At 39.6% G+C, this 23,538-nt stretch overlaps 6 protein-coding genes and 1 pseudogene across 8 annotated transcripts; 4 read left to right on the top strand and 3 right to left on the bottom strand.

Annotated features, from left to right (window-relative positions):
• Positions 755-3,586, bottom strand: LOC104717616 (elongation factor P). Of its 2 annotated transcripts, XM_010435218.2 has the most exons (11): positions 3,080-3,580; positions 2,828-2,858; positions 2,713-2,726; positions 2,572-2,622; positions 2,235-2,304; positions 1,963-2,029; positions 1,787-1,854; positions 1,445-1,568; positions 1,275-1,314; positions 1,091-1,158; positions 755-989 (listed from the first exon to the last, which is right to left on the bottom strand). In XM_010435218.2, the coding sequence occupies exons 1-11, from the start codon at positions 3,305-3,307 to the stop codon at positions 977-979; spliced, it is 774 nt and encodes a 257-aa protein (XP_010433520.1). In that variant the 5' UTR covers positions 3,308-3,580; the 3' UTR covers positions 755-976. The 2 variants fall into 2 exon arrangements, with proteins under 2 accessions (XP_010433520.1, XP_010433521.1); XM_010435219.2 differs by lacking the exon at positions 755-989 and having other exon boundaries at positions 1,122-1,211; positions 3,080-3,586.
• On the bottom strand, positions 4,075-4,632 carry LOC109126774 (arabinogalactan peptide 13). The gene has a single exon (XM_019230557.1). The coding sequence runs from the start codon at positions 4,384-4,386 to the stop codon at positions 4,207-4,209; it is 180 nt and encodes a 59-aa protein (XP_019086102.1). The 5' UTR covers positions 4,387-4,632; the 3' UTR covers positions 4,075-4,206.
• Positions 5,256-6,277, bottom strand: LOC104717615. Its single transcript, XM_010435216.2, has one exon. The coding sequence runs from the start codon at positions 6,115-6,117 to the stop codon at positions 5,812-5,814; it is 306 nt and encodes a 101-aa protein (XP_010433518.1). The 5' UTR covers positions 6,118-6,277; the 3' UTR covers positions 5,256-5,811.
• LOC104720109 (subtilisin-like protease SBT3.18) lies at positions 7,447-8,612 on the top strand. The gene is made up of 3 exons (XM_010438074.1): positions 7,447-7,522; positions 7,708-7,866; positions 7,951-8,612. The coding sequence occupies exons 1-3, from the start codon at positions 7,447-7,449 to the stop codon at positions 8,610-8,612; spliced, it is 897 nt and encodes a 298-aa protein (XP_010436376.1).
• Positions 9,109-12,176, top strand: LOC104720108 (subtilisin-like protease SBT3.18). Its single transcript, XM_019230675.1, has 8 exons — positions 9,109-9,184; positions 9,370-9,528; positions 9,613-10,286; positions 10,399-10,466; positions 10,594-10,842; positions 10,938-11,050; positions 11,198-11,413; positions 11,493-12,176. Exons 1-8 carry the CDS (start codon positions 9,109-9,111, stop codon positions 12,074-12,076), a joined length of 2,139 nt encoding a protein of 712 aa, XP_019086220.1. The 3' UTR covers positions 12,077-12,176.
• Positions 13,020-15,216, top strand: LOC104717613 (F-box/FBD/LRR-repeat protein At4g26340-like). Of its 2 annotated transcripts, XM_010435215.2 has the most exons (5): positions 13,022-13,424; positions 13,518-13,780; positions 14,026-14,423; positions 14,524-14,658; positions 14,754-15,216. In XM_010435215.2, exons 2-5 carry the CDS (start codon positions 13,744-13,746, stop codon positions 15,036-15,038), a joined length of 855 nt encoding a protein of 284 aa, XP_010433517.1. In that variant the 5' UTR covers positions 13,022-13,424; positions 13,518-13,743; the 3' UTR covers positions 15,039-15,216. The 2 variants fall into 2 exon arrangements, with proteins under 2 accessions (XP_010433515.1, XP_010433517.1); XM_010435213.2 differs by having other exon boundaries at positions 13,020-13,424; positions 13,518-14,423.
• Positions 21,052-22,548, top strand: LOC104720107 (annotated as a pseudogene).

The following is a 23,538-nucleotide window of genomic DNA, read 5'->3' as shown; positions in this document are numbered from 1 at the left end:
TTTCCTTTTTTATTTTTTATTTTATTTATTTACTTTATCCTTTTTATTAGTATTCAGGAAACATTTGGTGTTGGGCCGAAAATATAATAGGCCCAGTAGTATAGACCCAAATAAAAAAGGTTGATCAGTATCCTATATTCATTCTTTCTTCCTATGGTTGTGTACTTGTGTCAAAGATTGCATTTGGTGTGATACAAGTACAATGGCTAAACCTCTTCCCCATTCAAATACACTGGAAATGTCAAAACTTTCACGAACCAACATCATCCCCTGGCGTTTTCTCCAAGCATATCAGATAGTATCAGCAAAAAGATCTTGGCACTTCAATAAGTAACCTATCAAACCGGTCAATAGCTCCTCCAAATATCAGTTGAATCACATTTACCCTTTGCATGACTCAAAAATCGTCTGGATACGCAAAACTATTTTGGATAGTCTTTTTCCCCCCATGTCGAAGCTTACATGCCTCTAGAAGCTCAGCAAAGTTTGTTGAGTTCTGGATATAAAGACGCAACAAATCGCCACCAGTCCTAGTAACTTAACAAATTCATTTGCACCATCAGAGCAAAGCTTAATCTCATGTAAGCAAAACTTAAGCAACAATTCCGTAAGTTCGCTTCAAGTGATAGTCTGAAAGCCATCACTGAGAATTTTTCCACCTCAACAAAAGGGAACGGCGGAGATAGTTGGACGGATACACGGAGGGAATAAAAGGGCTTCCTTTTTCTTAGTTTTTTTAACAGTATGCCTAGTATGCAATCTAAAAACTAACCTTTATTATAATTCTGAAATATTTGTACACACTGATAACTTGATAAGTGATAAGTCTTCTTCTTCATATAGAAGAACTTGTGACAATCGACATCTCAAAGCTCCGAGATTATGAGAACAGGAATAATGATAATAGATTCATAAATACTAAAACCCCTAATTTTATCCTCCGTAGGAGTTGTATTAAACGTCTACTTAAAGAGTTTCATTTGTTGTCCCTGTATTAAGAGAAAGCAAGAAAAGGACTATCGTGAGAAAAGCCTATAACAACAATAATGAACGGTCTAATTGACTTAAAGAGTTGACTTAATAATGGTACCTTTTAACAAAAGAGTCATCTTCAGTGTTTATTACAATCTTTTCACCTGCCTCCAGATAAGATGGTACCTGTGGAATTCAAGGTGGAACCGAGAGTTACTTTGGTACTTATATGAACCAGACTAGCTCCTGATCGCATGAAGTTTGAAGATCAACTAATAATAATACTAATAGCTGCAACTTACCTGTATAGTGGAACCATTATCCAGGAGAGCTCTCTTATACCTGCATATTAAGAAACAAGACGTTTTTGTCAAGATTGATTCATGGTGTTGAAGAAACAAAAATGGTACATCTGCGAATCAACAATATGTTATAGAGAAATCGAATTCCTGATCTTTTTATAAGGACATACCGAGGAGCTGATGTTAGGCCTTTCATGGGAAGTTGTGTTTCTACCACTGTGCATGTGATATGCTTAGGGATAGATGCAGATAAAGCTCTTCCATCATACAGCTGCAACTGAACTTTCATTTCCTCTGCAATCACGAGGAATGAAAGGACAAAGAGATACACAGCAGATAGGTTATTATTTTTAGCACAAGCACAAATCATTCAGCAAAAACAACATAACTGGGTTTCATCATCAAACAATGGCTGCTTTGCACTCAGATTATTTAGATTGTTGTTTAGAAAACCATCAACAAAGGATTCAAAAAGCAACATGCACTATGAATGACGTAACCGTGCTACCAACCTTTTAAATATACAGCAGCTTTGCCAAATATGTCCAATGGCACTTCAACTTGCTCAAACGTATTAGGCCTGTTTGTTATACATAGTTCAAGAAATAATCTTTAGCAACTCAAGGTCCAACAGAATGTTTAAGTTGATATAAAATAGGTAAGGAAACTACACACAAAATGGACTCACTCGATCAGATATGCAGTATCACCCTCTGTATATAAACACGTGAAAGATTTCTCCTCAACAAAAACCTCTGCAGTAAATGATATAATCAATCAATATCACAGTAAAGTAACTGACCTCTGCAGTAAATGATATAATCAATCAATATCACAGTAAAATAACTGACCTATCCTACAATGCTAATAACAAAATAGTTAGAAAACCCAAAAGGAACAAATTTTAGGTAAAGGAATAATTTACACTAAGCTAGAAATGCTATGGAATAAGCAACATACTCTCAACCGACTCCTCAGATCCAAAGCGCAAGTTAAGCTTATTCCCACTGTCAACATCACGAAGCTCAACCTATTTCCCACAAAGAAGAGAGACGCAAATGTTGAGGCTAAGAGACCGAATATTAACAGAAAATAAGATCAAATCATTGGACTGCTGATTGCATAAAACAAGTAAAGTACTACAAACTTATAACAGAAGATGACACTTGTTAAACAAATATGGTCATGCTCAGCACGAATCAAATCCTAACCCACGTGCCTAATCATTAAATCAGATTGACATGTCCTAAGTTGGTGCTCTCACAGAGAATATGATAACTCGTGAAGAGTTTCATACCTGAATGGAAGCTCCTCCTCTACCTTGTTGTTTATGCTCTGCTTCTACAACCTACAACATCAAAAACGGATAACTACTGTTTCTCAATGCTTAGAACTAAAAAAACACTGAGGATATAAAACAAATGTAGAAATTACTAACCCGAAAAGTACGTCCTGAAGGTGGCCACGTTCCATCAAATCGAGTTAAATCATCATATACCCATCCAAAAACGATCAGATGTATAATCAAAAGGAGAAAACTTTCAAAAACAAACCTGTTCGTTCAATTACATTCCCTGCCCTTAGCTGAAATTAAAAACCCAAAAGACATCAGAGTGAGCTAGCAACATGGTCGGCGCAAATCAAATTCACAGGAAAGCTTTACTCGTATTAACTTTGATTCAACTCGAAAACAGTTCAATTTATCTAAAATACAACACTTCTCGAAGAACAAAAATGAAGAAATGCAATATAATTCGCTAATCAAAATGAGCAGAAACTTTTTAATCTCCGCAATCAAACTTTACCTGAATCGCGTTAACCTTAACACCGCGGCGTTGCAGAGCAGACCACGGGGAATGAAGCAGAGGCGTTTCTCGGCAGCATCCACCGGCGGCGTACGGGGCTGATGACAACGACCGGCTCAAAGAATACAGTGACCTGCTGGTCGTTAGTGCTCCGGGAGAAGTGGCAATAGCGAAGGATAAGAGAGATCGAAAAAATGAGAATCTCTTGAAATGGTAAAGCCCTCTCATCTCCGTTTAACTCGGCAATCGGGAAACTGATGATTCTCGCTAAAAACCATACAAATGATGAATTGATGACGGCGTCGCGATACGAAAATACGACGTCGTTAAATTCCCGATGCCTCGTAATGACGCCCTTAAGACAGAACTAGTTACTACGGCGTCGTTTCATTGTTGCTGCCTGTCGGATGTATATATTTAACGTATTGACGCCGTTAAGAGTAATAACGGCTACGGCGTTGTTACTCCGGCGCTAGTGGTTCACGAGCGGGCGACCCTCATTTGACGGACGAGGCCGTAATTATTCAAGTGGGCCTTAAAAGTAGCCTATTACAATCACTTTTTTTACGTTATTTGCTCACACACATGTTTTTCTTTATTATAACCCCATAAAAAATTATTTTGTCAATTACAACCCTTCCTCTACACTTATTCAATACATTTAGAGATGAAATCATGAAAAACAAAACGATGAAAGTAATTGTAATTATGATCAAGATTGATAATAGAAATCAACACCTTCAAGTTACAATTTCCTTTTGGTACATATTATACTTTTCTTAGAAGATGTCATGATTATAAAGCTTACAAGTTGTCTGCTTGTTTGTTGTCCCACACCCCCACTATAATGCTTTGAGATTAAGATTTGAACTAGTTTAATCTCTTATTTAATCACCAAAACTATAGAAAATAATAATATACCACGAACAACAACTTACGATTTGTCAAACTCCAATTTTTTTTCCTAAAACGATTTTGTCAAAGCTGCACTGCAATTAAACAAAAAGAAGTGATAGAAATAATTTTATTGATATTTGGATGTGGAAAATCTTAGAACATTACATAAGCGAAAAAAAAAAAATCAAGAATATGATTTTCATAAAATTAAAAAGACAAAACAAATATGTTTAGAAGAGAAACCCAAAGGCCAAAGTGGCAACAGAGGCGAAGAAAGCAGGGATGGACAAGGAAGCGTCCGAAGTAGGACTCGGGGCAGGAGCCTCCACCGCGGCAACCTGTTGCATGGCTGACAAAGCCATCGTCGCCACCAAAACCGCCACAAAGAGTCTCATCTTCATTGCCTCCATTGGTTTCTATTTAACTAATTCTTTACTTTAGAAAGCACGAAGAGATTTTATGTTTAGTACTGTTTTGTGGTGTGTTATGATATGTTATGAATTGTGGGTTATATATACACATGGATGCATGTAATGCCAACTCTGTAATTATCACTTTACAGTTTTATTAACACCAACACAATTATTCAGTTTGCGAATTCTTTGTATTTGGTAAAGCAAAACACTTTATTGTCACATGAACCTCTGTAAAGCCAACTGAGATCTCTTTAGTTGAAAAAAGAAAGAAAAATAAACAGTTGGAAAGAATAGTACTGCAGCCGAATTAAGCTGTGATACTTGAAGATATGGATATTAATATGTTGGTGTAAAGATTATACAGTTCAAAAGGTAGTATTTTTTAATTCTTTAGAAAAATTAAAGTGGAAGAAATAGGAAACGGTTTTGTTTTTTTCTGTGACAGTGAATAGAGTATAGATAAGAGAAGCAATGAGCTGGTTGGTTGGTTGTTTCTTTATAGGCAAAGAATATGTAATTTGATTGATGGTTCCATGTGCTCTCTCTCACCTGGTATGTAATTGGCTCAATCGCTTTCTCCCCCAATTATTGCTCAAAATTCGATACACACAAATAACCTAAAAATGTGAGTCTTCAAATTATTAAAGATCTATTAAGAGGAATAAAGTGTATTTAGGATTTTGTAATTTTACATAAATTTTTTGACAAGTATGGTTATTCTTATAATTTTACGTAAACTTCCACTACATTTCTCTCATTAGCGGATTAATTAGTAGGTACAGGCTGATGTTATTGCCTATATTATATATACAAGATTAAAAACATATATATATATATATATATATATACAAGACTCTGACTGATACCGTAGGAGATGAAAACAATTAAGAACCATGAAGTATCCGATTTACACTAGTACTACCAAGCTTCTTTCTTGGAAGCCAAGAAAACCAAAAAACTCACCAAACCTAGACACCCAATAAAGCTGGTTTATGAACAAACACCGTTCTTGATCTTTAGAGCTAATTACATCAGACACAGAGTCGTAAAGATCCAAAACCAGAGTTGTCTACTCTCAAGCCGGATGATAAACCCACACACTCTCTTGGTCTCTCATCAATTTCCCCACAGAAGATATGAACATCACAAAACAAATCGGATGCAGCTTCAAGTCTTAACATTTCGAGGTAAAACCGATTCGACGATATTTCAAGTGCAGATTAAACCCATATTTATGGTCTATAATTAATAATCAAGGACTAGACTTAAAACGAACCCAAATCTAGACAATATTACCACACCGCAAAACTACATAGTATATACATCAAACACAGAGAGAAAACAGAGTAACTGCAAAAAAAAGAAAAAGAGAAAACGAAAACTTTACAAAGAAGAGAAGATGATCAAGTTTGGTTTTGATTACTCAAAGTGTAGATGAAAGTGATGCTGATGTCTAGCGATGGAAGATGAAGAGGAGCCATTAACAAAAGCGTGATTCCCATCGTCATCGTCGGGTTCAGGATAGAGCAAACCTGGATGAGGAAGACAGAGAAAAGTCAAGAAACATAAAGCGTATCGACCCAATTGCTGGAGCGGGAAGAAGCAGACTAGCTCAAGCATCTCGCTGCTGCTTATGCGGTCAGACGGTGGGATCCGCCGTAATCGCTGCCAAATCTCCGCCGACAAATGGGCTACAGACACAACTGTCTGGCCGTTGAACACCATGTTCGTATACTTTTTATTCCGACAAAACTGTAACTGGATGATGTTTCCGTGATTTTCGTCAGATTTGTCTGTGTTTGTGCTACGATACACAAAGGTTGGGGTTTTTTTCCAAGATCTTTCTTCACCCTTCCTGATCTTGCCACGTTGACTTCTATGTTCCCAACATCATCATTAATCGAATAGTGGCCTAATCCATTTTTTTAGTGTTTAATTAATTTAAAAAGCTAGAAAATCAAAATGAAGCCTGTTGATTTAGTGGTTGAATAAAAGTCAGTGATTCTATACCACGTTTGGTTTTAATATCCCTAAGAATCAGAATAATTGCAAATTATTAGAAGCAATGAACTTACCAGAGATCTTATACCGTATAGGTAGAAACGTTGTAGAGGTCATATGGTAAGAATAAAGCTGTATATCGCAAGGATTTGTTAATATATGAAAGCTTAGTTAATTTGGAACAAAATTTTGTAGGAATGTTAACTTCTGGTGATAGTAGAATGATGGGACTCGTAAGCTACTGTCTCTGTAGGTTTCACCTTAATTAATCCATTGAGTTGTTCTCTACAGGTTGCTTATCAATTGCAAACTACCACTCTTTTATCAATTGCAAACTCTTCTTAAACTACTTATAGCTTATTTAGCTCTATATTGATCCCTAACCATTTGTGATAGCTATAATGATAAAAGATAAGCTATATAGTACATAACAAAATGGAAACATCTTTCAAAGCATGTCTACTCTTAGTGGTATTAAACAATCTAGGCATCTAGCTATTAACAAGTTTAGACCTAAAAGTGAGAATGATGTGGTTCGTGAGCCTATGCCTTGTTGAGTCTGTCACAATGATCGATTATAAATGATTAGTATAACTAAGCTTGAGAGTGAATTAGTTATAAGTATCTCAATCTGAGTGATTGGTAGCAGCAATGTGTCAAGCTAGATCTTTTCTCGGGCCGTATAACATCAATGGAAAAAATTATTGTTCTTGCTCTTCTTACATTACTACTTCACTCATCAACAACACCAATTTCTCATGTAAATCACTAAACACTAAACCTTGTGTATGAATATCTTTTCATTTGCAGACTTAATTAACTCTGGATTGACTCTGGCATGTCTTCTAGGTTTACGTTGTGTATTTAGGCGCTAACCGGCTAGAAAACTCTGCGTTATCTTCAAGCCACCACCTTCATCTTCTTTCCAAAGTCTTCACAAGGTTACCTTGTTCAATACTCATTTCTTTTACAATCTTTTTTTCTTGTCGGTCAATGATCTCGTCCACAAATCTTTGGAGATGTTATTGTAGCAAAGAAGATGCGGAACGATCGATGTTGTACAGTTACAACTATGGCTTCTCAGGCTTCTCCGCAAAACTCAACCCAACACAAGCTGCTTCTTTAGCAAGTAATACTTCCATCTTTATATTATATAGCGGCAAAATTATTCCCACTATTAAAGAAATCGGTTTGGTTTTGGTTTAGCGGAACCAGTATTATTCCAAATTTCCCAATTCCATTTTGTTCAGTTACACTTAGACCGGTAATAAAATTAGAATGAAGACACGGTTAAGATAACCAAATTTGGTATAGAATTGGACCAGGTCATAACGTTCTTCAAAAGCAAAAGCTTGAAATTACACACAACAAGGAGCTGGGATTTCTTAGGTCTCACCGTCTACAATGCCCGTCGCACTCCTCCGCCGCAGCTCGCTTATGGCTCCGACATCGTCGTCGGAATATTTGATACTGGTATTTTGTTTCTCCCTGACTCTTCCTTGTTCCAAAGCTCTCAATGTTAGTATTTCGTTGAGATTTTTGTTACTTTCGATTTAGGGATTTGGCCGGAATCGGAGAATTTTAGGGAACCGCCGAATGCGAAACCTATACCTTCGTCATGGAACGGAAGATGCGTGGGAGGAGAAGACTTCGATCCAACCGTACATTGCAATCGCAAATTGATCGGCGCTCGGTTTTACCTCAGAGGATTCGAAGAGACGTACGGACCGATTGACTTCAGGCGAGATCCGGAATACAGATCGCCGCGTGATTACCTCGGTCACGGCACACACACGGCTTCCACCGCCGTCGGATCCGTTGTTCGCAACGTCTCCGGCTTCTCCGATCTTGGACGCGGCACCGCTCGCGGCGGAGCTCCATTGGCGAGGCTTGCAGTGTTCAAAACGTGCTGGGGGAAGGATTTGGAAGGGGTTTGCACGGAGGCTGATATCTTGGCAGCTTTCGACGATGCGATCCACGACGGTGTTCACGTGATCTCCGCGTCTTTCGGCTCATCTCCGCCGTTATCTCCGTTTTTCGAGTCGAGCGCAGATATTGGGGCGTTTCACGCGGCGGAGAGAGGAATCAGCGTGGTTTTCTNAAACATCTTTCAAAGCATGTCTACTCTTAGTGGTATTAAACAATCTAGGCATCTAGCTATTAACAAGTTTAGACCTAAAAGTGAGAATGATGTGGTTCGTGAGCCTATGCCTTGTTGAGTCTGTCACAATGATCGATTATAAATGATTAGTATAACTAAGCTTGAGAGTGAATTAGTTATAAGTATCTCAATCTGAGTGATTGGTAGCAGCAATGTGTCAAGCTAGATCTTTTCTCGGGCCGTATAACATCAATGGAAAAAATTATTGTTCTTGCTCTTCTTACATTACTACTTCACTCATCAACAACACCAATTTCTCATGTAAATCACTAAACACTAAACCTTGTGTATGAATATCTTTTCATTTGCAGACTTAATTAACTCTGGATTGACTCTGGCATGTCTTCTAGGTTTACGTTGTGTATTTAGGCGCTAACCGGCTAGAAAACTCTGCGTTATCTTCAAGCCACCACCTTCATCTTCTTTCCAAAGTCTTCACAAGGTTACCTTGTTCAATACTCATTTCTTTTACAATCTTTTTTTCTTGTCGGTCAATGATCTCGTCCACAAATCTTTGGAGATGTTATTGTAGCAAAGAAGATGCGGAACGATCGATGTTGTACAGTTACAACTATGGCTTCTCAGGCTTCTCCGCAAAACTCAACCCAACACAAGCTGCTTCTTTAGCAAGTAATACTTCCATCTTTATATTATATAGCGGCAAAATTATTCCCACTATTAAAGAAATCGGTTTGGTTTTGGTTTAGCGGAACCAGTATTATTCCAAATTTCCCAATTCCATTTTGTTCAGTTACACTTAGACCGGTAATAAAATTAGAATGAAGACACGGTTAAGATAACCAAATTTGGTATAGAATTGGACCAGGTCATAACGTTCTTCAAAAGCAAAAGCTTGAAATTACACACAACAAGGAGCTGGGATTTCTTAGGTCTCACCGTCTACAATGCCCGTCGCACTCCTCCGCCGCAGCTCGCTTATGGCTCCGACATCGTCGTCGGAATATTTGATACTGGTATTTTGTTTCTCCCTGACTCTTCCTTGTTCCAAAGCTCTCAATGTTAGTATTTCGTTGAGATTTTTGTTACTTTCGATTTAGGGATTTGGCCGGAATCGGAGAATTTTAGGGAACCGCCGAATGCGAAACCTATACCTTCGTCATGGAACGGAAGATGCGTGGGAGGAGAAGACTTCGATCCAACCGTACATTGCAATCGCAAATTGATCGGCGCTCGGTTTTACCTCAGAGGATTCGAAGAGACGTACGGACCGATTGACTTCAGGCGAGATCCGGAATACAGATCGCCGCGTGATTACCTCGGTCACGGCACACACACTGCTTCCACCGCCGTCGGATCCGTTGTTCGCAACGTCTCCGGCTTCTCCGATCTTGGACGCGGCACCGCTCGCGGCGGAGCTCCATTGGCGAGGCTTGCAGTGTTCAAAACGTGCTGGGGGAAGGATTTGGAAGGGGTTTGCACGGAGGCTGATATCTTGGCAGCTTTCGACGATGCGATCCACGACGGTGTTCACGTGATCTCCGCGTCTTTCGGCTCATCTCCGCCGTTATCTCCGTTTTTCGAGTCGAGCGCAGATATTGGGGCGTTTCACGCGGCGGAGAGAGGAATCAGCGTGGTTTTCTCTTGCGGAAACGACGGGCCTGATCCTGGTGTTGTTCAGAACGTCTCTCCTTGGGCTGTTTCCGTTGCAGCTTCGACTGTGGATCGGAGTTTTCCCACCAGAATTGTTATCGACGACAGTTTCACTCTCACGGTACGGTACTCACCTATAGTTCCAGTGTAGACCAAAATTCAAATCTGAAAGATTGATTCTTGATAGCCTTAGGATTCAAAAGATCAAAACTTTGAATAATTCAATCTTTCAGGGTCAGAGCTTGATTTCTCAGGAGATCACTGGTACATTAGAAGTTGCAACAACGTATTTCAGTGGAGGGTATTTTGCTCACACTTCTTTAAATTCAATTCAGTTCAGGCCACTTTCTCTATAGTTTTAGATGCTTGCCAAATTTGTAGCTTATATAGCAGCATTGGTGTACAACTGTAAGGACTGTTATGTGCAGGGTTTGCAAATGGGAGAACTGGTTGAAGATATTGGCCAGAGAGACAATAATTTTGTGCTTCTCTACTTTGGGTCCGGTTCAGTTCATTGAAGAAGCACAAGCTGCTGCAATAAGAGCGAACGCATCAGCGCTAATATTTGCAGCCTCACCCACCAAACAGCTCGCTGAAGAAGTAGACATGATCCCAACAGTTCGTGTGGATATTCTTCACGGGACAATGATCAGGAACTATCTTGCTAGTTCGCCTAAGTAAGCCACATGATTTAGTTATACATTTTGTTTCCATGCGCTCAAGCTGATATATGAGTCTAGAACTCACCAGATTCCTTTTGGTAAATATGAAGAGTGCCAGTTGTGAAAGTTGGACCGAGCGAAACTGTTATCGGAGAGACTACAGCACCCACTGTTGCATATTTCTCTTCAAGAGGACCTAGCTCACAGTCACCTGATATTCTCAAGATACACTCATTTACTTTTTGGTTCATTAAGTTGTATGTTTGAGGATGCACTTGTGTTGAAGTATTTGAGATATAGTGAATGTAAACCAGAGCTAGATTTGTCACGTTACTGAATATTGGTTTTTGGTGTGTCTACTGGTGTGTGCAGCCAGATATTACAGCGCCCGGTATTGGGATATTAGCAGCCTGGCCTTCTAAAACTCCACCTACACTGTTACCAGGAGACCACCGATCTATTGAGTGGAATTTCCAGTCTGGAACGTCAATGTCAAGTCCTCATGTGGCTGGAGTTATGGCGCTTCTCCAGTCTGCTCACCCTGACTGGTCACCAGCTGCAATCAGAAGCGCAATCATGACCACAGGTTCTACTTCTAATAGGCTCTCCCATTTTGTTCTTACAAACCAAAATATGGTATTGATCTATATTCTTTCCGTTTCCAGCGTATACAAGAGACACGAGCTATGACTTGATCCTCTCTGGTGGGTCGATGAAGTCCGCTGATCCATCTGATATTGGTGCTGGGCATGTAAACCCTTTGAAAGCCATGGACCCTGGTCTAATTTATAACACCAGAACAGAAGACTATGTGCTCTTCTTGTGCAACATTGGCTATACGGATGAACAGATCAAGTCCATGCTTCTCCACTCAGAGTCTTCCACAATATGTTTTCCTTCTCACTCGTATCGAACCAATGCGGATTTCAACTACCCATCTATAACCATACCGAGCCTGAGATTCACCAGGACCATAAAACGTACTGTAAGCAACGTTGGTCCAAACAAAAGCACGGTTTATTTCGTGGACATCATTAGACCTGTGGGAGTGGAAGTGGCGATCTGGCCGCAGATTATGGTGTTCTCGAAGTGCCAACAAGAACACTCATATTATGTTACATTCAAGCCCACCAAGATTTCCTCTGCCCGGTATGTATTTGGAGAGATCATCTGGACAGATGGGTTTCATCGTGTTCGAAGTCCTTTGGTTGTGTTCTTGAGCAACGGTGGTCTTTTTCCAAGCAGTTGAGAAAGACATGTAAATGATGGGCTCCCATTGAAATAGATGGATGTTCATGTTCTCATTGTTTTATCCGAAGATATAGTTCGGTTTAGTCTGGTTCAGAACAAAATTCNGCTGATCCATCTGATATTGGTGCTGGGCATGTAAACCCTTTGAAAGCCATGGACCCTGGTCTAATTTATAACACCAGAACAGAAGACTATGTGCTCTTCTTGTGCAACATTGGCTATACGGATGAACAGATCAAGTCCATGCTTCTCCACTCAGAGTCTTCCACAATATGTTTTCCTTCTCACTCGTATCGAACCAATGCGGATTTCAACTACCCATCTATAACCATACCGAGCCTGAGATTCACCAGGACCATAAAACGTACTGTAAGCAACGTTGGTCCAAACAAAAGCACGGTTTATTTCGTGGACATCATTAAACCTGTGGGAGTGGAAGTGGCGATCTGGCCGCAGATTATGGTGTTCTCGAAGTGCCAACAAGAACACTCATATTATGTTACATTCAAGCCCACCAAGATTTCCTCTGCCCGGTATGTATTTGGGGAGATCATTTGGACAGATGGGTTCATCGTGTTCGAAGTCCTTTGGTTGTGTTCTTGAGCAACGGTGGTCTTTTCCAAGCAGTTGAGAAAGACTTGTAAATGTTGGGCTCCCATTGAAATAGATGGATGTTCTCATCGTTTTATCCGAAGATGTAGTTCGGTTTAGTCTGGTTCAGAACAAAATTCAAAACTTCCCCGGGAACAATATTGTGAATTTGTGATTAACCAATCGCAATTTTAGTTTCAGTGAATCTTTGTTTGGTTTGGTTCTTGGTTTACGCTTATACAATACTGCAATTTTGACTATATACGGTTTGATTCCGGGTTTAACTTTTAACCATCTCCTATGAATATCTTAAGTCGGTTTACTTTTCGATTGAGATTGTGGGTTATGTACTGAGTACGATTGCACCCAAAGCCATACTTCGGGGATTTCAGAGTGTCTCTCATTTTTAAAGTTGAGACCTTTCAGCTTCGCTATTCGCCGCACTTTATCCCCTGTGGCAAGCTTCTTCTTCGTCTGGGTTTTGATATTTTTGGGGGCACTCTGTTATGATCTAGGGAACTCCTTTGTTATCCTCTACTGAGAAATGTAAAACAACTTTAGATTTAGGGTTTTTTTTTTTTTTTTGTGAAACAGAGTTTGCGACTAGAGAAATAGGGTAAAATCAATGAGGCCTAGGTCATTGGTCAGCCCCTAAATCATCCTTCTCTTCTTACTCTTCTAGCGCATCATTTTGCCATTCGAGAACACCCAAGAAGCACTAAGGAACTACGAGTGTATCTCCAAACAATCAAACTGTAAGTTTTTGTGACCACTGCAATTTGTTGTTTAATTGTATCGTTTCTCCACTGTATTGTTTATAAAACCCCTTTGGGCTCTTTAATCTGTAGGCTCAAACCGTAGACTTTGTGCTCCTTTGGCCACTAGCTCAAACTTTGAGATTTCAGAGCATTGTTTTTCAAATGGACCATATCAGTCAGCTTTCAGATGATTTGCTCTTGCGGATTTTGTCATGTCTTCCGACAAGAAATGTTGTGGCCACAAGTCTTTTGTCCCAAAGATGGCGGTTTCTTTGGACGTTAGTGCCACAACTTCGATTCGACGATACCAATCATAATGGTGACTATAAGAGCTTCTCTCAGTTTGTTTACAGGTATTTGCTATCAAATAAGGCACCTGTTCTACAGCAATTGCATCTGAATCTTGGCTCTCACTGTCCTGCTATAGACATTAGACTATGGATTGATATTGCAGTTAGTCGCCTTGTGATTGAGCTGGAAATTAATATTCGTTCTTCCAAGGACGTGTCTGTTACTTTACCGAGTAGCCTATACACCTCTAATACACTAGAGACCTTGAGTCTCATCAATTACGTTCTTTTGGATGTTCCTTCTTCAGTTCGTCTCCCGTCTCTCAAAGTTCTGCACCTAACGAGTGTTGATTACGTAGACGATGTATCTCTTCCAAGTCTTTTATCTGGCTGTCCAAATCTTGAAGAATTGTGTTTGGGGCGACATGAGGAAGACTCTGTAATGGATGTCACTGTCGTGGTGCCTTCCTTACAACGGTTAACTATGGTCGACACAAATGATGTTAGTCGTAGTCGATATGTGATAGATGCCCCTTGTTTGAAGTACCTTAACATCGTAGATGAAGCACTTTACAAGTCCCGTCAAATTGAGAACATGCCTGAATTGGTCGAGGCAAATATTGCGATTACTAGAGGAGTTACTCAGAAGTTTCTGAGGGCTCTTACTTCTGTCCGACATCTTTCTCTATGTTTATCAATTTCAAAGGTAATTAGAAACTCCTTAGAATTGAACCTTGTGATTTTTCGTATTATTATCCCTCTCAATGTTTTACTTTCTGCTGTTGTGTTTAACTAAAAAAAAACAGGTTAGGTGTCCTTCTGGTATGATTTTCAATCAGCTTGTTCATCTGAGTTTGTATACATTTGCTAAAGGTTGGTGGGATCTTCTTACTTGTATGCTCCAAGATTCCCCAAAACTAAGATTTCTCAAACTCATTGATGTACGTGCCTACGTTGGCTCTCACTCTCTCTAATATGCTTTAATCTGGTTTAGTTTCCCAATATTATTGACTGATAACTCTGATGTTTGTCTTAGAAACATGATTCTGGTCTTTGTGGAAAAGAAACCCCAATTGGTTGGAAGCTGCCGAGTTCTGTCCCCGAGTGTATTTTATTTAGTCTTGAGGCATTTGAGTGGATTGGGTACAAAGGGAGACGAGGAGATAGAGAGATGGCAACATATGTCCTAAAGAATGCTGCTTGTTTGAGGACAGCAACGTTTACTCCAGAATCTACTGATGTGGAAGAAAAGTATCGTATGCTCAAGGAGTTGGCATCAGTACCTACAGCTTCAACTTCGTCTCAGCTTCTATTCGACTGAATAATATAACATTTAGTTTTTGGTAGTATCTCTTTTATTTCATGGTTGTGTTTAGTTTTTGGTCAAGACTGGTTTAACAAAAAAAAAAAAGGCATGATGAGCCATGTCAAACCCACCTTGCTTCTCCTCTCTGCCTCAAACTTGAAAGTCTGGATATGAACGGTTTATTTTTTTTCAAGTAAGTATCTCAAACGAAACACCATCATCTATGTTTTTATTGGAGTGTGTCTTGGTTATGTTTGGGTTATACCGAATTATAACCGGTTAACTTACAAAAGCATATTCGTCGTATCTTCTTCTGCACATTATCTCACATATAACAAGCTCCGCAACAGAGGCATCTTAGTTAGTACTTGTTGTAGATACTCCTTGATTTCCTATTTCAGTTTGATTGTGTGTATATATATGTGATTCAATCACAAAGATCAATACACAGAAAGTCTTTGGCATCTGTTTATTTTCATGGTATCAGAGGCTGACCTTTTTCTTTCGACAAATCTATAAATTTCTTTTTCGAACCCGATCACGAAATGGCTACGAACCCGAATCCGACTGATGCGACTCCAGCAACGACAACGACAACCTCGACTGTGGAAGTTAGGATAACTATCTCTCTGTATGACTTGACTTCGGCGGACAATCCTGGTGCTGTGATATCACATCCGCTCTTGAAAGGGACGAACTACGACGAGTGGGAATGTGGTATGAGAACTGCGTTGACATCTCGCAAGAAGTTTGGCTTCTTGGATGGCACAATTGCAAAACCACTAGCCGGCTCATCTGACTTGGAGGACTGGTGGACGATTCAAGCTCTGCTTGTTTCTTGGATCAAGATGACCATTGATCCGGTGCTACGCTCAACAATCTCTCACCGAGATGTGGCAAAGGATCTTTGGGACTATTTGAAGAAGAGGTTTGCTGTTATGAATGGATCTAGGATTCAGCAAATCAAAGCCGAATTGGCTTGTTGCAAGCAAAGAGGACTAGCGATTGAGGCTTATTATGGTAAGCTCAACCGTATTTGGGACAGCCGTGTCGCTTACCGTCCGATCAGAACATGACAATGTGGACTGTGCACTTGTGATCTCAGTTCTGCGTAGGAGGCAGATCGTGAGGAGGACAAAGTGCATCAGTTTCTATGTGGGCTTGATGAACCCTTCAAAGCAGTCCGCTCAAGTCTTGTGGCAAGAGTTCCTGTGCAACTGTTGGAGAAAGTGTATAACATTGTGCGACAAGAAGAAGACCTTCGTGTGTGTGGTGAAGAACGACCTGAAGTCGTGTCTTTTGCGGTGAACACAAAACCAAGGTTCCGACTTGAGGATAAAGATAAGAATGTCATATGCAAGTTATGCAACCGTTCAGGTCATGCTGCGGACAGCTACTTTGCTGTGATCGGCTATCCTGAATGGTGGGGAGATCGTCCTAAGAGTAGATCACTCCAGGGACGAGGACGTGGTGGAGCGAGTTCGAGTGGAGGAAGAGGTAGAGGAACCCAAATCACATATGCAAACCGTGTGGTTGTTCCTGCTATCGAACAAGCTACACAAGAACAAGTGAATCATGTCATAACAGATCAAGACCGGGACGGAGTGAACGGACTAAATGATCAACAATGGAAGGCACTTAAGAGCATTCTCAATGCTGGAAAAGAGAACACCACAGAAAAAGTTTCTGGTAAGTCTTCTTTTCCTTCTTGGATAATGGATTCAGGAGCTTCTCATCATTTGACAGGGTGTTTTGAGAGTTTGTCAAATGTTAGAGATATGCCACTTGTGTTGATTATTATGGCAGATTGGAGAGAACAAGTCTCTCTTAAAGAAGGGACCATACGTCTTGGCTCAAATCTCACGTTGAAATCAGTTTATTATGTGGAAAAGTTGCATTCAGATTTGATATTCGTAGCTTAGCTTATGGATGAGAATAGGTGTGTAGTGCAGCTAGCTGATACATTTCTTGTGGTCCAGGACCAAGCTACGAGGATGGTGATTGGAGCTGGTAATAGAGTAGGAGAAACGTTCCACTTTCGCAGTACGGAGAATGCAGCTGATGTCACAACTTGTGCGGAGAAGTCCTATGAGCTGTGGCACAATAGAATGGGTCATCCTTCTGCAAAAATAGTGGGACTGCTCCCTTGTTTTTCAAATTCTACTTCTGTTTCTACTTTGAATAAGGCGTGTGAAGTATGTCTCCACGCAAAGCAAACCCGAGATTGTTTTCCAATAAGTATGAATAAAACTACAAATATTTTTTGAGTTAATTCATGTAGACTTATGGGGACCATACCGTGTTCCTTCACACAACGATGCACGTTATTTTCTAACAATTGTGGATGACTTCTCAAGAGGTGTCTGGTTGTATCTATTATCTAACAAAAGCGAAGCCCTAGGTCGGTTACGTGATTTCTTTGCTCTCATTGTCACGCAATTTGATACGCCTGTTAAAACGGTCCGGAGTGACAACGGATCAGAGTTTATAGCTTTAACATCTTTCTTTCAACAACAAGGTGTTATTCATGAAACCTCTTGTGTAGGAACTCCACAACAAAACGGCAGAGTAGAAAGAAAACACCGACACATTTTAAATGTGGCCAGAGCCTTACAGTTTAAAGCGAATTTGCTTTTGGAGTTTTGGGAGAGTGTGTTTTAACAGCTGGGTATTTGATAAATCGCACACCGAGTTCGGTTTTGGGTAATGTAACTCCGTTTGAGAAGCTATACAACAAGGTTATAGGATACGATCATCTGAGAGTTTTTGGGAGTCTCTGTTTTGCTCATAACTTGACAAGAGGGGGAGACAAATTCACATCTAGAAGTCGTCGTTGTGTGTTTGTTGGATACCCCTTCGGGAAAAAGGGCTGGCGAGTATATGATTTGGAAACAAGACAATTCCTCGTCTCTCGCGATGTTGTGTTCATGGAGAACAAATTCCCCTTCTTGTCGGACACCAAATTTCCTCTGATTGACGATGATGACGATGGTCAAGTGTTATGGGCTCCACTTTCGGAAGGCATGATAATGGATGTAGATGTTGGGCTTCAAAGCCCACCTCGTGTAATTCCGGCCCAAACGCTTCCTCTACCAAATCTTACAAGTCCAGCGATTGAGCCTCCAATTCTGGCCCAAGACATTAATCGACCTGATCCAATAATTCCGACCACGATTCAAAGTGATGGACATTCTTCTTCTCCGACTGAAGATATAAATCAACCTCAATTACTGATTATTGAGCAACGACTGGGAAAGGGTCAGCGACAGAAAACCCAATCAGTTAAATTGAAAGATTTTGTGGTTGATAAGGGCTCTAAACAGCAAAGAGAAATCTGCAATACGGCACATTCGATAATCAAACAAGATACAACACATCGTTTTTCAGAAACACATGTCGCATATGTGGCTGTGGTTATCTCTACGGTGGAACCTAAGTCATTTAAACAAGCAATGGATGACGATAAATGGAGGAATGCAGTGGGCTCAGAATATGGGGCTTTGCAAGATCTTCACACATGGGATGTTATGGACTTACCTCTAGGAAAAAGAGCAATTGGTATTCATTGGGTATTCAAGGTCAAATTTCAATCTGGTGGGTCAATAGAACGGTACAAAGCGCGGCTAGTCGCTATGGGCAATAGACAAATCGAGGGTGAGGATTATGGGGAAACGTTTTCTCCAGTCGCAAAAATGGGAACGGTACACCTCTTTCTTGATACATCTGCTAAATTTGGTTGGCCTGTTCATCAGATGGATGTGCATAACGCATTTTTACATGGGGATTTAGATGAAGAGGTTTATATGCGTTTGCTTCCAGGGTATCAGTTGGACGATAAGAACAAAGTGTGTCGGCTTCGGAAGTCTCTGTATGGTTTAAAACAAGCACCTAGATGCTGGTTTGCGAAGTTGACTTCGGCCTTGATGGATTATGGTTTTGAGCAAGTTTTAGGCGATTACTCCTTGTTTACTTATGAGAAAGGATCAATTCGATTCCATATATTAATTTATGTCGATGATTTGATCATCACAGGAAGTTGTCTCAAGGCTACAAATGAGTTCAAGGAGTACTTAGCCACCTGTTTTCGAATGAAGGATCTGGGTCCTCTCCGTTACTTCTTGGGAATCGAAGTTGCAAGGAATGCTTCAGGTATATACATCTGCCAAAGGAAATACGCTCTTGATATCCTTACCGAAACGGGTTTGCTAGGAGCTAAACCTGTGGAGTTTCCGTTGGAACAGAACCACAAATTGCACATGTCAGAGTCTTCAATCTTGTCAGATCCAACCCCTTATCGCCGACTCTTAGGTAGGTTGATCTATTTGGATGTCACGCGTCCGGACTTAGCATACTCAGTTCATGTCCTGGCTCAGTTTATGAAGGAACCTCGTGAGGATCATTGGCATGCAGCACTGCGTGTTGTGAAGTATTTGAAATCAGATCCTGGCCAAGGTATTTTGTTGAGGTCAAATCACAACTTTCAAATAACAGGGTGGTGCGATTCTGATAGGTCTCGCTGTCCTATGTCTCGCCGGTCTGTGACAGGATATTTTGTACAATTTGGTGACTCATCGGTGTCATGAAAAGCGCGTAAACAGAAAACAGTGAGTCGATCCTCAGCAGAAGCAGAGTACCGAGCTATGGCTGACTTAGTACAGGAGTTGATTTGGTTGAAACGTATGTTAGGAACCTTCGACATCCTTCATGCTCAACCGATGAATGATTTTTGTGACAGCAAGTCAGCTATACACGTTGCAACCAATCCAGTGTTTCACGAACACACAAAGCACATAGAGAATGATTGTCACTTTGTACGTGATGAGGTTGTTACACGAAACATACAGTTACATCATGTGGATACGACTATGCAGCTAGCGGATATTCTTACGAAGCCTATTGGGAGAGATGGTTTTTGGTACTTCAGATCCAAGCTGGGCATACAAAATTTGTATGGTCCAGCTTGAGGGGGGTATTGGAGTGTGTCTTGGTTATGTTTGGGTTATACCGAATTATAACCGGTTAACTTACAAGAGCATATATTCGTCGTATCTTCTTCTGCACATTATCTCACATATAACAAGCTCCGCAACAGAGGCATCTTAGTTAGTACTTGTTGTAGATACTCCTTGATTTCCTATTTCAGTTTGATTGTGTGTATATATATGTGATTCAATCACAAAGATCAATACACAGAAAGTCTTTGGCATCTGTTTATTTTCAGTTTTTGCATAGTATCAATGACACACATATAGCTTCTGATCTGACTCCCTCAGCTTTTACCCTCGCATCCATGTTTGACGCAAAATATTAATCGTTCTCAAAACATTTGTTGCTTCACAGCTAGCACAGTCTGTATCAATGTAACTTCACATCGTTAATCACTATAAAGTTTATAAATTATAGATAACGACTTGCATTGTACAAATGGGTAATTTTGACATTATATATTGATTAGACTGTGGTTAAAACCGGTTCATCACTGGTTTACATACTAAAGCATCTTCTGTACAAGAGATGCGTATATTGGATCTTCATAGGTCTGGTAGCTCCGTAACAGAAGGATATAGATTATATATTCTCGTAGTTTAGATTCTTCTTAGATTGTAGATTGCAGTTCATTTCGATCTATATATATATATGTAATCCATTGACTAAATTCATCGACATTTGCTTCTCTTTGTTATACCTACTAACCTACATATTAGGGTTATATTTGTATCTGAAACAGAGTAAGTCCCGAGACACAGGTATCGACCCAATTTGAATCATTGGTTTGTGAATCAGCCCCCTGATTTACTTTCTGCTAGGGTTTAGGTTTTTTCTCGTCAATTTTTAGTCCTTTTAGTCGCCGAGGAAAAAAAGAGCTAAAGATCTTGAGAAACAAGGAACTACGCATATCTCCAAACAATCAGTGTAATTTTTTTTTACTGTGATTCTCTGTTTTTATGTGTTGTGTGTCTGTGCTTCGAATCATATATGTATATATATCCTTTTTAAGTCTTTCAACTTTTGGTTTTGTAGTGTTGATATGGACATCATCAGTCAATGTCCGGATCACTTGCTCTTGCGAATACTGTCATTTATTCCAACAAAAGATGTCATTGTCACGAGTCGTTTGTCCAAAAGATGGCGATACCTTTGGAGATCCGTGCCAAAACTTGAATACTTTTGTAGAAGTCAAAACAAAAGATTCACACAGTTTGTTTACTGATCCTTGCTAAAACATAACGCTCCAGTTCTAGAGAGGTTGGATCTCAAGAATCTTAATCTTAACCTTGAATGCCATGATGTAGATGTAGGACTATGGATTGATATTGCAGTTAGTCGCCGTGTGCGTGAGCTTGAAATTTCTATTGCTTATGCTGAGGAAAGACCCTTCCGTTTGCCTAGTAGCTTATATACATGTGAAACACTCGAGAGCTTGTTACTCAACATTAAAGATTGCGTTCTTGTGGATGTTCCTTTAGCGGTTTGTCTCCCTTACCTAAAAAAACTATACCTTAGGAGTCCCGGTTTTGCAGACAAAACTTATGTTCTTAGGCTTATATCCGGTTGCCCTAATCTTGAGGAGTTGAGTTTAGCACGACCTGATGTCGATGGCGACTATACGACACATATGGCAGGCCACACTATAGAATACACTGCTGATGTGTCTTCCTTAAGAGGACGGTATTTTTTTGAGAAAAAGTTCGATGAGATGTTTGGAAAGGGTAGTAGTAATGTGATCAAGGGTCCTTTGAAATATTTTTTTGTTTCTCATTATTTTCTTCTCGACTCCCGTCGGAAAATGCCTGATTTGGTCATGACACGTATTGGGATTAGTAATAAATCAGATGCTCACGAGTATCTCAGACAGCTTACTTGGGTCAGAGGCCTTTATCTATGTTTATCACTACCAAAGGTAAATAACAAATCTTGTGATTTGCATATAAATATAATGTTCCTCGGTACTATTCTGACTTAAAATTTTTGTATATATTAACAGGTTATGGATCCTTCTGAAATAATCTTCAGTCACCTTGTTGACCTTAAGATATGTACGTGTACTCAAGGTTGGTGGGATCTTCTTACTCATATGCTCCAAGATTCCCCTAAACTACGGTTTCTCACACTCACCAATGTATGTATAAGTCTTTTTCTGTCACTTTTGGCACAAGTATGCTTTTGATCGTGATAACATAACTAAGTTGTTTTGTAATTGGGGTGTCAGGATCATTGCCGTGGACTTCCTTGTTTCAGATCCTTCGTACAGGTGGAAGCGGCCGAGTTCTGTTCCTGCGAGTTTGTTGTCCAGTCTTCAAGTAATCAAGTGGAGTGGGTATAAAGGGAGACTAGGAGATAAAGAATTGGCAACATATGTCCTAGGGAATGCCACTGGTTTAAAGAAAATCATAAGAAAATGATTTTCTCTTTGGACTCAGTTGATTTTAGAGAGAAGTATCGGATGGTCCTGGAGTTAGCATCTGTACCTAGGTCTTCACCATCATGTCAGCTTCTGTTCGATCGAATATCAGAGATGTTGTAGATTTTTCAATATAATTCTCTCTTGCTTTTTAATTGGACCTATAAACATTTTGGTTGTTTGGCCTGGAGATGTGAGAATCAATGTTGAACAAGGAATCTGAATAGTGGTTCATATAGACATCATAAGTCCATTGTGTCATGGACGAATCACATGAGCTGTTCAATATTTGTTTCAAATATATTAAAATTTTAGCTCTTTTTTTTACTGGGACAAACAAATTTTAGTATTTTTTAAGAAAAACAATGTTCAAGGATGCACATATTAGTAGTAGTCTCATAGGTTCGGTTATGTAATTTATTCCGATTTACATCCCTCTTGCATGAAGTCAAAACGGTTTGTCATGAGTTAATGAAACAGAGTATGACATTATTGTTCGTCAGGATCATCCAAGAATTATATAGGTTTAGATAATAGGCAAGTACGGTTAAGTTGGTATATCCTTGAGGGAAAACACATGATAACTGGTATCACAAACATTTGATTGATAAAATTGGAATAAAAGATAGAAGAAAACAAAAAAAAAAGGCCTCAGAGATCTTGGTGGTAAAACCAATCATCAAGTGAAAGAACAAAGTTCTTCATCAAGAGTAGCAAATATTTTCTTACATCACTGGCCTACTTTTTTCTTTAGAAAATCAAGATTTGAAAAAAATTAGTAAAATCTAATGATGGATGAATCAGAAGTAGCTGGTTTGTGATCACATCTTTCCCCTAGGGAATTCAAAGGGAATCCGAACGATTTTTTTCGTCATCTTTCATCATCAAAGACTACTATCAAAATTTTTTTAAAAGACTTCAAACTAAATCAACCAAGAAGAGTAAACAATCAAAAGAAACAAGAAGAAGAAGATGGATGAGTCAGAAGTAGCTGGTTATATAATCACATCTTTCCCGTAGGGAATTCAAAGGGAATCCGAATGATTTTTTTCGTCATCCTCACCATCTCTTTTCTCTTTAAAACTCAAGAAACGAAAAAAAAAAAAAAAAAAA

Source organism: Camelina sativa, chromosome 10, assembly GCF_000633955.1.
Source record: "Camelina sativa cultivar DH55 chromosome 10, Cs, whole genome shotgun sequence".
In the NCBI taxonomy this organism is placed as follows: Eukaryota; Viridiplantae; Streptophyta; class Magnoliopsida; order Brassicales; family Brassicaceae; genus Camelina; species Camelina sativa.
The sequence above is the reverse complement of the archived record's forward strand: the minus strand, read 5'-3'. Positions and strand labels throughout refer to the sequence as shown.

Bases quoted from the DNA above. Each gene is read 5' to 3' on its own strand.
- LOC104717616 (XM_010435219.2), bottom strand. From the start codon at position 3,307: ATGAGAGGGCTTTACCATTTCAAGAGATTCTCATTTTTTCGATCTCTC. The intron at 1,855-1,962 runs GTGAGTCCATTT...TATAACAAACAG, and splicing joins GATACTGCATATCTGATCGA to GCCTAATACGTTTGAGCAAG. The intron at 1,569-1,786 runs GTTGGTAGCACG...TCGTGATTGCAG, and splicing joins AGCTGCTGTATATTTAAAAG to AGGAAATGAAAGTTCAGTTG.
- LOC109126774 (XM_019230557.1), bottom strand. From the start codon at position 4,386: ATGGAGGCAATGAAGATGAGACTCTTTGTGGCGGTTTTGGTGGCGACG.
- LOC104717615 (XM_010435216.2), bottom strand. From the start codon at position 6,117: ATGGTGTTCAACGGCCAGACAGTTGTGTCTGTAGCCCATTTGTCGGCG.
- LOC104720108 (XM_019230675.1), top strand. From the start codon at position 9,109: ATGTTGTACAGTTACAACTATGGCTTCTCAGGCTTCTCCGCAAAACTC. The intron at 9,529-9,612 runs GTATTTTGTTTC...CTTTCGATTTAG, and splicing joins CGTCGGAATATTTGATACTG to GGATTTGGCCGGAATCGGAG. The intron at 11,051-11,197 runs AGATACACTCAT...ACTGGTGTGTGC, and splicing joins ACAGTCACCTGATATTCTCA to AGCCAGATATTACAGCGCCC.
- LOC104717613 (XM_010435213.2), top strand. From the start codon at position 13,590: ATGGACCATATCAGTCAGCTTTCAGATGATTTGCTCTTGCGGATTTTG. The intron at 14,424-14,523 runs GTAATTAGAAAC...AAAAAAAAACAG, and splicing joins TATGTTTATCAATTTCAAAG to GTTAGGTGTCCTTCTGGTAT. The intron at 14,659-14,753 runs GTACGTGCCTAC...TGTTTGTCTTAG, and splicing joins GATTTCTCAAACTCATTGAT to AAACATGATTCTGGTCTTTG.